At 37.0% G+C, this 15,997-nt stretch overlaps 1 protein-coding gene across 6 annotated transcripts in view; it reads left to right on the top strand.

Moving 5' to 3' along the window:
• The window catches only part of NPHP3 (nephrocystin 3), a 96,895-nt gene that overhangs the window by 64,141 nt on the left and 16,757 nt on the right, over nucleotides 1–15,997 (top strand). For 5 of the 6 annotated variants that reach the window (XM_032235160.1, XM_032235159.1, XM_032235158.1 and 2 more), the window contains exons 20-23: nucleotides 12,500–12,689; nucleotides 13,072–13,313; nucleotides 14,321–14,396; nucleotides 15,081–15,208. In XM_032235160.1, the coding sequence (XP_032091051.1) occupies nucleotides 12,500–12,689; nucleotides 13,072–13,313; nucleotides 14,321–14,396; nucleotides 15,081–15,208 (636 nt within the window). Of the gene's footprint in view, nucleotides 1–12,499; nucleotides 12,690–13,071; nucleotides 13,314–14,320; nucleotides 14,397–14,962; nucleotides 15,209–15,997 lie in introns of those variants that run through there. The other variant, XM_032235163.1, reaches the window with a different exon arrangement.

Genomic DNA, 15,997 nt, shown 5'->3' with positions numbered 1-15,997 from the left:
ACTGAGAGGTCAAGGAGAACCAGGATGGACGCATAGCCTCCATCTCTGGCCCTCCAGAGATCATCGGTCAATGCGACCAAAGCGGTTTCTGTGCTGTAACCAGGTCTGAAGCCGGACTGGAAGGGGTCAAGATAACTAGCTTCCTCCAAGGCCCGTCGAAGCTGAAAGGCCACCACCTTCTCAACAACCTTCCCGATAAAGGGAAGGTTGGAGACAGGACGAAAGTTGTTTAAGATGGCTGGATCTAACGATGGTTTCTTTAGGAGGGGTCTCACCACCGCCGTTTTGAGCGCGGCGGGGAAGTGCCCCTCCCGAAGGGAGGCGGTGACAACCGCCTGGATCCAGCCATGTGTCACCTCCCTGCTGTTGGCCACCAGCCAGGAGGGACACGGGTCCAGAATACAAGCGGAGGCACTTACAGCTCGGATGGCCTTGTCCACATCCCCAGAGGCAACTTCCTGGAACTCAACCCAGAACTGATGTGGCAAATGATCCTCCTGTGTCTCAGCTGGATCTACTGCGGTGGAGTCCAAGTCCGATCGAAACCGAGCTACTTTGTCCGCCAAGAATTGAGCATAATCCTCAGCCCTACCCTGCAAGGGGTCTCCCGCATCCCTCCTATTAAGGAGGGAGCGGGTTATCCTGAACAGGGCGGCTGGGCGTGACTCGGCGGACGCAACCAAGGAAGAAATATATGATCTTTTTGCAGTTCTTAATGCTCGGACATAGTCCTTGGTGCAGGTAGTTAAGAGTGCTCGGTTTGCCTCGGACCTATCGGACCTCCACTGGTGCTCTAGGCATCTCCTCCGGCGTTTCTTCTCCCGGAGTTCCTCGGTAAACCAGGGAACTCTCCGGGATCCACTGACCCGGAGGGGCCGTAGTGGCGCAATCCGGTCGAGAGACTCCGACGCCGCCGAGTACCAGGCGGCAGCCAGAGTCTCCGCCGAACTGTGGGCGAGGGTATCAGGAATAACCCCAAGCTCCGTCTGGAACCTCAAAGGGTCCATAAGTCGCCTGGGGCGGAACCACCTGGTCGGTTCCTCCTCCCTACGGTGGGGGTTTGGCCTCCGGAAGTCAAGCCTCAGTAGGCAATGGTCTGACCACGACAGGGGTATGATCTCATTACCCCTCAGACCAAGATCACACATCCACTGCTCCGAGAGAAATACGAGGTCGAGCATGTGACCCGCTGCATGGGTTGGGCCCCGAATTACTTGGGTCAAGCCCATGGCTGTCATGGAAGCCATGAACTCCTGCGCCCCTTCAGAGCGTTCACCGAGCGATGGCAAGTTGAAATCCCCCAGAACTATAAGCCTGGGGAACTCAACTGCCAGCTCGGCTACTGACTCGAGGAGCGAGGGGAGGGATGCTGCAACGCAGTTGGGAGGCAGGTACGTTAGCAGCAAACCCACTTGACCCTTGAGGTCCAACTTTATCAGCAGAGACTCACACCCGACAAGCTCCGGAGCAGGGACCCTACGAGGTAACAGAGACTCCCGGATTACAATAGCCACACCGCCACCCCTTCCCTGGGCTCTCGGCTGATGAAGCACCTGAAATCCCTCTGGGCACATCTCTACAAGGGGGACTCCTCCTTCTGTGCCCAGCCAGGTTTCAGTAATACATGCCAGGTCTGCCCTCTCGTCAACAATTAAGTCCCGGACGAGGGGAGCTTTGTGAACAACAGACCTGGCATTTAGCGACAACAGCCTGAGACCAGGGTCCTGACTACTCGCGCCATCTGGTCTTGGAGTGGGACTCCTAGGGCCGGAAGGAGGGATCTCTGTAATGTAGCGAACCCTCCTTCCCCGGTAATGGCCAGCCCTAAGGTCCCCGCCGTATCTGCCTCTCCCTGTCACGACCGCTATGCTCCGACCCACTCCCATGTCCATGGTCCCCCCAACCACCCCAGTTCCTCCCGCCTTCCCCAGCAGGTCCTCCGAGTCAAGCATTCTCATTTATCCACTCTAACAAATCCCACGTAAGAATTTAAAACATATAAAATACAAAGGTAACAATTACTAAAAGTGGGCATTCATTCAATTCCAAGCAACTCCCATACACTCAACATTCTAATTAAAATTGCGCAATTATAATATATAATGGAAACAGTGGAGGAAGCGATGGTCTGCTCCTCTCCCTTCTTATGTCCTGGGGAGATGTCCTTAGCCACCAAGTCAAAAGTACGTAGTATATAAGGTGGCTGTAGACAAACAAGATTGAGTATAAAGCTCCAGAGTTCGTAGACGGCTCCCATATAGTCTTGCCCCACTGGTGGAGGTTAGCGGGCTGTATATTTGAAAGTCTCTTTCTCAAAGATATATAAGGGCCCCAATGTAGGAGGCCAGAGTTCGAGGCTAACTTGCACCGCTCTTGCAAATGGAAGGAAAATTGTTGGTATTTTCGGGGCTCAGTCCTTGATAAAGTATAAACAAGGTTAAAGTTATAGCCAATTGTGGGCAAGGACAAATAGGGGGTTAAAAATGGCAACTTCAGTAAAATTAGGGGAAAAGACCATACCCAATGTGAGTTCAGCAACACCCCCCTCCTCAAACCAAAGGTCAATCGAGAGTGTGGGGGGGTTGGAGAAAGCTGAAAAGATGGCAGAATCAGCGGGACCAGCACCAACGATGCAGAACATGCAATCGATGCTCTAATTGATGCAGGAGACTTTGGCAAAAAGCCAAGAAGAGTCAAGGAAGAATCATAAAGAATTAAAAAATGAAATGGGGGAATTGAAAGGAACTATCAAGAATGTAGAGGATAAAGTCGAAAAGATACAGAATGCCTTAGCAATCAATGAACAGAAAATTCCATCTATGGAAGAAAAAATACAACACTCAGATCAGAAGATGGGAAAGATGGAAATAGAATATAGACAACTTAATAAGGAATTAGAATTATCAATAATCCGACTTGAAAACAAAAAAGCGGCATTCTACCTAAGATTTCAAAACATATCGGAAGAGAAGGAGGAAGACCTGAAAAAAATGATTAATTTTTCTGAATTTCTGCAAAAAAAAGAACAGGAAGTGAGAGGGAATATTGATGAGGCTTAAAGCGTGAATACTAACTACGCAAGAAGAAATAGTCTCCCGAGAGAAGTGCATGTAAGATTCGCTAGGAAAACTGCCAGAGATGAAGTGTACAAAAAAACTAGAGAAGAGACGATTATACTACAGGGAAAAGAGCTGACCACGCTTAAACAGATCCCACGGAGAATTCAGGAACAACATAAGCAATACCAATTCTTAACAAACGAGTTAAATAAAAATAGAATAATGTACAGATGGTTGGTACCAGAAGGGGTTCTGGTATCTTGGCAAGGAAAAAGATATAAGATAGAGAATTTAGAAGAAGCACACAAATTCTATGAAGAACACTGCAGTAGGGAAAGAGAACAAGGAAGCAAAAAGGAACTAGAATGCAGAGGTCAAGAGGAAGAAACATTAGAAGACAGTGGAAGAAGCAGGAAAGAAGAACAGAGGCAAGAAAGAGAGAGAGCAGAGAAGGAAGGCGCGAGAGGGAAAAGTCAGATACAAACTAGAAGTAAAAGAAACAATCTCAACTAAAGATGGATCAAGAAATAACAATTATGTCAATAAACTTGAATGGACTTAACACACTAAAAAAAAGAGCCCAGATGTTTAATATTCCTAAGAAATTGAAAGTAGACCAGATATGGGTTAATTGGTATAGATGGATGGAGCAAAGAAATAAAAAGCAATGAAAGAATAGAACTCTCAAAAATAATAATTATGAGTAAAACAAGGGGGTCATGATTGGTGAAATCAAATCAGGATGATAGCTGGCATATAGACTGTAGAATGATAGAGAAAAAAGGAAATGATATGGAAAAAAAATGGACTTGTGGAAATAACACCCTCAGGAAAACATAAACTGGATTTAAAAGAGACACCCATAACAATAGAAAAAGAAAGGAAGGGAAGAAGGAAGGAAAGGAGGGGAGGAAGGAAGGAAGTAGGGAATGGGGGGACGAAGGAAAGGAAACAAGTGGAGGGTAGGAGAGAGAGAGAGAGAGAAGGAGAGAGAGAAGGAGAAGAAGAAGAAATGTGGAGGAGAGGTAGGGGAAGAAGAAAGAAGTAAGGAGAGGTGGGTGGAAGGGAGAGAAAGAGAAGGAGAGGAGGGAGGAAGAGAAAAAAAGAGGAGAGGGTAGGAAGGAGAAGGAAGAGGGTAGAAGTAGGGGAGAAGTAAGGGAAGGAAGAAGGGGAAGGAGAGGAGGAAGGAAGGAAGTAGAGAAGGAAGGGAGGGAGAAAAGAAAAAGAAAATAAGGTGAGATGTGGAGGAGAGGTAGGGGAAGAAGAAAGAGGTAAGGAGAGGTGGGTGGGAGGGAGAGAAAGAGAAGGAGAGGAGGGAGGAAGAGAGAAAAAGAGAAGGAGAGAAGGTAGGAAGGAGAAGACAGAGGGTAGGAGTAGGGGAGAAGTAAGGGAAGGAAGAAGGGGAAGGAGAGGAGGAAGAAAAGTAGAGAAGGAAGGGAGGGAGATAAGAAAAGTAAGAGAAAATAAGGTGGTGTCATAGTAGGTGTGAAGGATGGTAAACAATACATTCGAAATTATACCTTATATCCTTTTAAATGGAATAATAATAATATAAGAATGGCAAAGAAAAAGAATAACTATGTGAATGTATACCTATAACTGTATGTAAGAGAATAAATGACAGTAAAAATATAAAGCACAATATAAGTAAATAATACTTGATCATAAGTAGCTAAGTATAAATAAATAAAGAAATGTATATAAAAATGGATAATGAATAACGAGATTATGAACGCAAGATAGAAATGTGTAGAAGGGAAAACACTAACTGCAAAGAAACCAATTCGGAACTGCTGTATGACATACGATGGAACTTATTGTTTCTATGTTGTTTTTAAGTTATGTGGTTATTTTTGTCAATGTGTTTATGTGTTCTGTTGATGTGCTTATGTGTATAAAATAAAAATTCAAAAAAAAAAGCAGGGGAAATGAAAGGAGGAGCCAATGTCTCAACGGTACGGACGTGCGGTCTCGATGCTTCGAGACCGCCGCCGATACTTTTGCCGCTGGGTGGTCCAATCGGACCTAAACCATCCCGAAGAGATGATGAACAGGAAGACTACATCTTGCTGATCTCAGGGACCCCGCAAAGTCCCTGTTTGACCCAAGAGAAAGTCTTCAAGCTGGCAACAAAAGGCAGCCTAGGCTGATGAAGTTGGGACAGCTCCAGAATGGAAGGAAACAGAAAGAGAAAGTGTGTCCATCTAATGAGGAATCCTTTCTGTTTTGAAAAAGACTGCCCCCAAAAAACCTTTTTTATGCTAAATTAAATCCTTAAGCTGAAGAAGTAAGCGGTGCAATTGACCTGCATTGAATTGTTTTGGTTAGTATGCTTTTGTTTTTTCTCCTTTTGTAAATTACACTTTGTGGATTGAAGTGCCCGCAACTTTTTTCCCCCCTCCTCTTCTTAAAGTGAACAGACCAGTTTTTCTTCTTAGACTTTTTCTTGCTTTATTTTTTAACTTAAGGATTAAAATCTCCTTCTCTACTCTAATAATTTTTTTTATTATTTGCTATTAAACTCCATTTAAGAACTTTAAGAACTTTGTTTCGCTTAAGTCTGAGACAACTTCAGAGAATGAAAGGAAGCAATGCAAAGTTTTTGAAACTATGCATTTGTTCCTGTTTTTTCTTTGATTTCACTGTCTTTGTACTTTAAAGTTCCATAATTAAAAGTGATAAGAGCCAAGGGCACAAAGTGTTTACACGGCTGTCCTTTGAGATCCTTATCGGCATTGGGAGAGGGGAAAAAATGGAACCTCTTTCTTGTTAAGATTACAAATGATTTTGTGTTTAAGCTATACATATATATATATATATATATATATATATATATATGTATGTATGTATGTATGTATGTATGTATGTATGTATGTATATATATATATATATATATGTATAGCTTAAATATATAATATATATATGTATGTATGTATGTATGTATGTATGTATGTATGTATGTATGTATATATATATATATATATATATATATATATATATATATATATATTATATATAGTCTTGAAAACTAGAGTGGCAGTAATTTACAATTTGGAAATATGGATCAATTTTCAGAAGAGGAAACTTTAACTTTGCAAAAGATTTGGGATGGAATTCAAAGTGGGAGAAGTGAGAAGAAGATAGAGTTTATACTAGAAAAAAATGATGAATATGGAGCCCCAAAAATTGAAGAGAAAAATTAATACAAAGATAAGAAAACTAATGATTTGATCTATGGAGTGAAAGTGTTTGAAAGTGAAAAAATGGGAGTATGGAAAAGGAAATTTGATGGACTGAGGCTCTACATATCAACCTGTATCTGGAAGGATACAGGTTGATATATGAAAGTTGTTAATAAAAAAGTAGCTGTTTGGTGATTAATAAGTAGGAATTTAGTAATTTTTAGATTGCTTTGTTAAATAGTTGATAATGGTAACAAGGTACATATTTATGTTGGCTGGAAGTGAGGAAGTTGGATATAAGTAATAAATGATTTTGTTAACAAATATTAATGATAACAATAATAATGAAATGATAAGAGATATAGTTAACGACATATATATGTATTGGTTTAACATAAGGAATTTGGATATAAATTGCAAACAGTGACTTAGGAAAAAAGGCTTAAAAATTTTATTAATTAATTCTTATTTTGAATATGTTATAAAGGTGTAATGTTATTGGATATATAAAAGTTGATAACAAAAAATTAACTAAGTCTTAGTAACTAGTAATTTAGTAACTTTTAGATTGTTATGTTAAATAAATAATTGATAATGACAATAAGGTACACATATGTGCTGGCTTGATGAGAAGAAAGTGGATATAAATAGTAAAGGATTTTCGTAAATGATTTTGTTAAAAAATATTAAACAAATATTAATGACAACAATAATAATGAAATGATAAGAGATATAGTTAATGATATGTATGTATGTACGTACTGGTTTAACATAAGGAATTTGGATATAACTTGCAAATTGATTTGGGAAAAAAGGTTTAGAAATTTTGTTAATTAATTCTTATTTTGAATATGTTAGGTGTAATGTTATGGAATATATAAAAGTTGATAACAAAAAATTAACTAAATTTTGTCATTAGTAAGTAGTAATTTAGTAACTTTTAGATTGTTATGTTAAATAAATAATTGATATTCGCAATAAGGTACACATATGTGTTGATTTGATGAGAAGAAAATAGATATAAACAGTAAAGGATATTTTGTTAACCAATATTAATGATAACAACTACAGTTAATTATGTATGTATGTATGTATGTACATACGTACGTACTACCATAACAAAAGGAACTTGGACACAAATTGTAAACAGTAATTTGGGAAAAAAAGGGGGTTTAGAAACTTTGTTCTTTATTTAGAATATGTTATAAAGGCTTAAGGTTATTGGATGATTTTGGTAATAATTAATGAAATGCCATCAGGTGGTTGTGTTTTTAACTATGGATTATTTTAGCTGAAAGGACACTAAAATAACTTTAGTCAAATGAGAACTATGTTATGTTGATAGTAAGACTCATTAAGAATCTGATATTTGATATGAATATAAGTAATGACAGTAGAAGAGATGCACGAAAGCTAATTGTAACCAATTTACATACTTTCTACAAGATACAATGTAAGATGATGATTTTTTGTGTTATTTGTTTAATAAAAATAAAAATTTCTTGAAAAAAGAAAAGCAGGGGAAATAGTTCATGTGATGGTTAAATTCTGTTTATTTAATTTGTATACTAAAAGTATTTGTACATTCATATGTTGGAAATACTGGCTTGTCCAAAAATCATATGCAGAGCAAAAATCATATGCAGTACATAGTAAAAAGAGGCCCAGAAATTGCTGTAATTTCAAAACCTATAACTACAATTGTTGAAACATTGTAAAGCAAACAAGTTCTGACCATGAAACATTCCAAATCTATTCTGAGTATGGCAGAAATAATCTGGTTTCAAAATATGATGTTCTGATAAGGAACACATGTTTTAAGATTGGATCTCTTTTATAAGTTTTTTAATAAGTTTTTTATTTTTGTATTTAAATACAAATAACCAGATGTATACCATTACATCATAATCAACACTATTTTGTATTATTCAATAGTATGACAAGTTGTCTTACCATCAACCCCCAAAGACTATCATTTGATCTTCTGCTTTCCATACACCATATGTATATGTATCCATCGCTTTCTTGCTTCTTCTCCCTTTCTCCTCCTCCCTACCTCCGTTCTTCTCTCTGTCATCTTTCTCTTCTCTATTTCCCCTTCCTCTCTCCTTCTCCTCTCTCCTCTTTCCACTCCTTCTTTCTCTCCTCCTCTCCCCCCCTCTCCTAACCCCTCTCTTCCTTCTCTTGTTTCCCTTCTCTCTTCCACTTTCTTCATCTCGTTTGCATGGTGTATTTCAGCATCTGAGCAGGTTCCATTTAATGTTGATGGTATTAGTAGCTTCATTTTAATAAACATATTTCATATTAATAATTTTAACATATACACTCCTTTTTTATCCCCCCCCCCCAAGCTAATTTTTTGGCCAAAGTTTGGGCCTGGTTAAAGTTTCTAGCTATTTTCATCATTACATTCCCCAAGCTTTTAGTTCTCTTTTTATAATCTCAGTTATTTTTTTCATTAAAAATATATTCAAAGTTCCCCTCCATCCCCTCACCCCCCCCAATTTCATTATTTAGTTTACATTTATCTTTTGGTTACAATCCTTGCTATTCAATGCTTATTATAGTTCCATTAATCTTCTACATAACATGGCAGGCAATATGCACCTCACTTATATTCATTTTCTAAAATGTACTATATGTACTTATCTTCATAATATCCATATTCCATATATTTTAACTTATATTTAATTATCTTTTCATTATCATCCTTGTTATTCAATCAATTAACAACTCAGTTTAACTATCATGTAAAAGAACAAATCACATATCTCTCACTTATATTCTTCACATAGAAATTTCTAAATATCCAATTAACTAATCATTCATATTAATATAATTACTCCTGTGTGTGTGTGTGTGTGTGTGTGTGTGTGTGTGTGTGTACACTTCCCGTCTTCCTGTCTCCTGTTAATCTTCACTCCCCCCTCCCCTTTATCCTTTTCACTTCTTCCTAGTGAGCCTTTTATCCCAACTCTAAACTTCTGCTTTTTCTTTCTACTGGGTATATATTCTTCCTTCCATGACTTTTTTTTAATTATTGAAAATTTTAGGAAAAAAAACTTTTACAAATGTTTACCCCCCCCCCCCCGCCCTCCCCCCTGAACCCCACCCCCCCAACCTTCCCCCCCCTGACTTCCCAGAACCAATGCAGGGTATAAATCTTTAGAAAGATATTCTAAAATAAACTTAAAGAAAGTTAGTATCATCTTTCATTTGAGCTTTAACTCCTCTTTGCTAGGCTAACTCTAAACAGATTATATCATTCCTTGTTTCTTCAGTCATAAACTATCTGGAATTTCTTACTCCCATATTTATTTTGAATATAGTCAATCCATCTTCTCCACTCCAATTTATATCTCTCATTTGAGTGATCATTGAGATATGCTGATATTTTAGTCATCTCTGCTAGGTTTGTTACTTTTAATGTCCATTCTTGAATAGTAGGCAAATCTTCCTTCTGCCAGAATTGCACCACCAACAGTCTTGCTGCCGTTATTAAATGCAAAATCAAGTTAGTCTCTATAACTGTACATTCAGTAATTATACCTAACAGGAATAACTGAGGGGTAAACTTTATCCTTTTTTAAAGAACATTTTGCATAATCCACCATATTTTTATCCAAAATGCTTTAACCTTTTTACAAGTCCACCATACTTTTTTATCACCCTCTGCTGCGCCATTTGGCATGTACTCCTCAAAGTTATCTGTCTCCTTGTCTTCTTTCCTTCTTTTCTTTTATTATTGTGTTTTTTCTTTGTGGTATACTCATTCCCTTCTTTCTTCTCTATGCCTGCCGGCCATTTCCTTTCCTTCTATAATCCTCTTCCCTTTCTTTGTTGGGACATATCCATATCCCCCTTTTCCATTTTTCCTATGCCACTGTCAAACCCAGTGAAATCTTTTGTCTGTTTTTTTTATTTTCTACTGCTTTTTCTGTAGTTCCACTTTCTTTTCCTCCTTCTTCCCTCGCTTCTTGTTTCTCCTTAATATCTAACTTCACATCTCTATTTAATTTTAATGACATGCATATTTTTTTATAATCTTGCATATTTCTTCAAATTCCCAACTTTTCATAGTGTCCAGTTTAAAATTTTCAGTTTTTACCTTTTAAAATACATTATAATTACAATTTAGGTTCCACAGTTTCTTCTTATTTTCCAATTCTAATCCAGCTCAAATATTCCAGTTCAGCTAAAAAAAAAAAAGGAAGAAAACATTCTTCTTTTCTTCCATAACTGTCCAGGGGCAAAGCCAAATGATCTGTGCAAAAACAAAATCTTAAATGGTAAGATTTTCATGTTCTTCAAGTAGTGTTTTTCTTCCTTCCAGCAAATGGCAATGCAGCTCCTCAGTTCTTTGAACTTGTTTGTACAGCTTTCTAATTTTAAATCCAAAAAAGATAAAATTGCCGACAGGGGAGAGACAAAAACTTCTTCTTGATTCTTCCTTTAGTTATTTTCCACCTGTAGTTAATTAGGGTGGCTTAAGATGTGTAGATTAGAGCAAAGCAAGTTTCCTTAGTCTTGGTATTTTAGCCTCTATTTCCCCCTCCCTCCTTCTTTTCCATGAGATTCCCAATTGTCAGTTAACTTCTTTTTAAAGACATAGTCTTTTCAAATCCAAATTCAAAGCTTTTTATTTCAATGGGTAGCCAATTCTCATTTCTGTGTCCAAGTTATTTAAAGCAAGCAGTTCTCTTTGGTCTTAACCATTTAAACGACATTTTTTTTCTTTTTTTCTCTTTCCTTTCTGCCAAATTCCCAATCTGTCCATTAATAGTATTTTATATTCACAAAGTTCTTTCCCATTCCAAATTCTGATTTGTGTCAGTTGATTATTTAAATCTTCTCACCAGATCTCCGCACTTCTTCTAATCACCACTGCTGCTCGATACTTAATCCAGATCCCTCAGCGTTGTAGCAGCCATTTTACAATGCTGCCTCCCCTGCCGCCGATTCAGAGAGCTAGTCTCTGACCTGCGAGGAACCATTTACATTCCTCTTGATCTGTTGAGATGCATCTCCTTCTTCACTTTCCCTCCAAGAAAGTTCTGGTCTGAAGACCCCCGGCAATGGTTTGTCAGCCAGAATTTATGTGAAGCTCTTCAGAGCCTACAGATTTCCTGACTGTCTCACTGAGGCACATCAGCTCTCTCTGATCTCTTTTATAAATTTGATCACCCTATTTTAATCTTAGCATATGAGCTTCTGAGTTCAAGATCTTGCAAAATGTGTTGAATTTTATATTGATTCATGTTTGTTTTATTTGCCATAAAATATTTTATATTTGGAAGGAGGGAGCTATTTGATTTATGCTTCTTAGGGTCCTAATTACACAAATTAGGTAGCTATAAAATCTAGATATATTAAATACATATTTTATGAATTTTTACTTTTTGGAGCAGTGGTTAATTCAAAAATTTTCCCTACCGCTTCTGTGGGTGTGGCTTGGTGGACATGTGACCAGGCGGGCAACAAGCAGGAACCTCACAGAGTCATAGAGAGTTCAAAAACCAACTATTACACTTTACACAAAAATAACAAAAGCTACAGAACTGACTCACACAATGCAAAAGCAGCTGGACTTCACACACAAAAAAAGGTTCGACAATCGTGCAGCACAGCTGATTGTCACAGCTCATTGTTGGAACCTTTTAAAAACCTTTTTAGCATTTTACCCGAACTGGTGGTAAAAAAAAATGCTTAAAAATCTGTGACGTGTGATTGAACTTTTTTTTTTTACTTTTTAAAGCATTTGTTTACTCCAGTTTTGGCAAACCAGTAGCATTTTTACTACTGGTTCGGCCTGAATCGGTAGCATTTCACCACTGTTTTGGAGTATGTTTCTACATTGCTGTAAAGTTTTTAATTTGATGTTATTGTCAGGAGCATTATTTCCTAACAGAACAATGCAGTTCTATAAGAAGGACAGCCACGATCCAGACCACTAGCTTTTAAAATTGTATGCTAAGTGTTTCAAAGGCAGTGTGGCAAGGATAGATTATAAGATATATAGGCACCTGTTGAAAATGTTTGTATTTCAGTGTCTTTATAAAATTGGTATGTGTTTATTTTGTATTGAAATAGTGAAAAAAAAAACACTATGAGCCACTTATTGTGGTCCAATGCACCTATAAAGTAAAAGCTGTTGTGCTAAACCAAAAGCAAACAATCTATGTAATTACTTCACACAATATATTAACCTTACCAATAAGATTCTAGAATGTTTTAATGAGTTATATTTACTGCTTATAGGGGACATTTTGCAGAACTACTCAGCTACTGGCAGCTTCTTGGAAAAGATAAGAGCTCCATGGCAGTAGAATATTTTAGTTCTCTAAAGTTATATGAGAAAAATTGTGAAGGAGAAGAAAGCATGATCTGTTTGGCTGATCTTTATGAGACCCTGGGACAATTTCTTAAAGACCTAGGTCTTCTCAGTCAGGTAAGTACCTCTCCAGAAAATAAGACACATTCAGATCTCTGTTTTTTAGTGGCAGATGTAGAATCAGATTTCTGGAGAAACTTGTGTTTTTATTTGATCAACCTTAGTCTTCTAATTAAGGATGCTGCTTATTTTTCATGATTATAGAAATTTGACAACAGATATAACATATCTGTATATGTTTAGCTGTGTGACTGATTAATCAATGCACCTGATTTTATATTATCATTTTTACTGAATCAAACAACCTCATGTAGAATTAAGCCAACAACTGGCATTAAGCCTAGGGCCAGGTAGGTAGGGGTGTGTGTGTGTGTGTGTGTGTGTGTGTGTGTGTTACTGTCCATCCTTTTCTAAAAAGAAAAACCCACCTTCTTCACAGGCAATTGCTCCATTGCAGCGCTCACTGGAGATTCGAGAGACTGCTCTTGATCCAGATCATCCCAGAGTGGCCCAGTCACTTCATCAATTAGCTAGTGTTTATGTGCAATGGAAGAAATATGGCAATGCTGAGCAGTTATATAAACAAGCACTTGAAATCTCTGAAAATGCTTATGGATCTGATCATCTCAGGATAGCTCGTGAACTTGATGCTCTGGCAACATTATATCAGAAGCAGAACAAGTAAGGAAAAAACATTTTATCCAGAACCTGTCCCCCTTTCATTTTTAACAAGATTTTCCTCGGGTGCTGCCTTGATGCTCTGGCAACATTATATCAGAAGCAGAACAAGTAAGGAAAAAACATTTTATCCAGAACCTGTCCCCCTTTCATTTTTAACAAGATTTTCCTCGGGTGCTGCCAGAATTTTCTTAGTATTGAATTGGCCAAGAAATTGGGTTTGAGAACATTGGGGGCAATAGCCAGGGAATGAAATTTTTGAAGATTGAGAATGATTTTAAATAGTTAATTAATTTATCTGTATCTAAAGAAAACCTGGGAGAAAAATTAGGGAGGATTGGAAAGTAATATAGTATATAAAACAAAGATATTTTTATTTGTTTTACTATATTTCTTAGTTTATGTGTTACCTGCCTCATTCATTTTGTAAATCACTGTAGCTAAAGTTTTTGAAATATCATTTTAAAGAATTCCTTCAATTTGGTTTCAACTTAGCTTATTTACAAAAAAATTGCTAGTTTGGACAAAGCTAAATACACTGATGGAAGTGAAGCAGAAAATATCAGAACTCATAAGCTGCGTTAGGAACTAAAAAAATCATGGAAAAAAAATAGAAAATATTTTTGCCAAGAAAATAATACTGATTAGTTATAGAATCATCAGAATTCAACCAGAACAACAGTTCAAGTTCAAACATTCATATTCACAGCCAATACTTACATGAAAGCTACATATTAACCTGGATGTCTGCATTGTGCCAGATTTAATAAGGGAACAACTGAAAGAAAAATCATAAAGATGAAATTAGAAGGAAAAGGTTTAAATCTATATATGTTGATGCCTGCAGCAATATTCTAAAGAAGAGTTATACAGTCCTGTTTAGGCAGGGCCTCTCTATTTGGAACCAATACCCATTACATCCTGAGAAATGATGATCTTCTAAATATATTCTACTGCTAAAATTTCTGTTGATCTACCACTGTTATTATTAATAGAATTTTTCATTTTAGATTTGAACAAGCTGAACATCTTAGGAAGAAGTCCTTCAAAATTCAGCAAAAAACTGCAAGACGGAAAGGCAGTCTGGTAAACGCATGTAACTTCACTGAATAGTGTTCAATGTCTTTATAAAAGCAATGACAGTTGGCTTGAGTCACCATTTTTAGAAAAATGGCAAATTATTGTCAAATTAGATTGGCATTCTTGTTAGTATGTATTCATTTACATAGTTTTGTCAATTGCAGTAAATTAATTCAAGTGTCATTTATGAATACAACTTGAAAGTTTTATATCACATTTAGCTATATTACTTTCCATATAAAAATAGATTGTTTTGATTCCTTTTTCTCAAAGCTTTTAAAAATCAGAAGTATTTTTATAATTCTGAGAAAATGTCTAGCAGTACTGTCATTCCTACTTATTTCTCTTTCTCCCCCCTCTTTTTTAGCTTTTGTTTTTAAGAAGGGAGATTTTTCATGCAAATGTTCTCTTTCTTTCTCTGTCTCTCATCTAAATGGATAGGTAATTTGGGGGATATATTTATATACTTTATAATATAATTTAACCTCTCCTTTCCTTGCTTTAAAATATAGTATCAAACCGGAGAGGACCTTTTGTACACTAGTTTGTAATGCATGCATTTTTTTTTGTAGAACAATCCATATTCAGATTATGTCATGAATTCTTCAGGTTGACGCCAAGCATGTTTTTCCTTAGTTTTACTATTGGACAGTAGAATATCAAGGCAATAATTTCCTCATTTGGTTTTAGTATGGATTTGCTCTTCTTCGTCAACGATCTTTGCAGTTGGAAGAGCTGACTTTAGGTAAAGATACCTCAGATAACGCTCGAACACTTAATGAGCTTGGAGTTCTCTACTATCTTCAGAATAATCTGGAGTAAGTAACAACCAGGTGGCAACTGATATATCTTAAGTTGAATGGTTTTTTGATAGCTTCTATCAAGAATTCCATTTCTGGAAATAGTGATATTGAATAGCTTCTTAATAAATATATTAAGAATATTAAATGAATATTTTCTACTTGCTTAAAGGATAGAAAAATTAATGTAATTAAAATGAATGGCCTTTTTGATTGCATTAACCTTTGTAATAAAAAATGTAAAATGTTAAGTTTATCAAAGTCTCAAAGGAAAACTTGATATTTATTTGCCAGTACAAAGCATGATATTAAAGACAGCTTTATTCTTATGTAGATTACATAGTATGAATTCAAAATATTTTGGCCAATTACATTTCCTAGATGACTACAGAATTGGAGTTCAGACATGTTATGTTCAGTATGTGTGTGTATATTAATTTAATTTAATTTAAGCTGTTTGATAATTATTGATTATAGGCTTTTTTCTGATAAGAAAATCTTAAGAACTGACTAAGCAGATCAGATCTCTATCTGTAATTCATGGAAAGGAAAGTAACTACCGTGTTTTTCCAAACATATGACATGTCCTGAAAATAAGGCCATGCCACATTTTTGGGTGGGTAAAAATATAAGCCCTCCCCTGCAAATAAGCCCCCTGGACAACCCCACCTCCGGCCAGGCAAAGCACCGCTCACCAATCTAGTGGTATCCCGAAGATGCCAAGTCGCAGGAACCAGGGGGGGGGGGAGGTGATCACGTTGCTTGGTGCCTTTGGGATACTGCTTGGTTGGTGAGTGGCGCTATGCC

The sequence above is a fragment of the Thamnophis elegans genome, chromosome Z (genome assembly GCF_009769535.1).
Source record: "Thamnophis elegans isolate rThaEle1 chromosome Z, rThaEle1.pri, whole genome shotgun sequence".
Lineage (NCBI taxonomy): Eukaryota > Metazoa > Chordata > Lepidosauria > Squamata > Colubridae > Thamnophis > Thamnophis elegans.
This window is presented reverse-complemented; position numbering and strand designations above follow the sequence as displayed.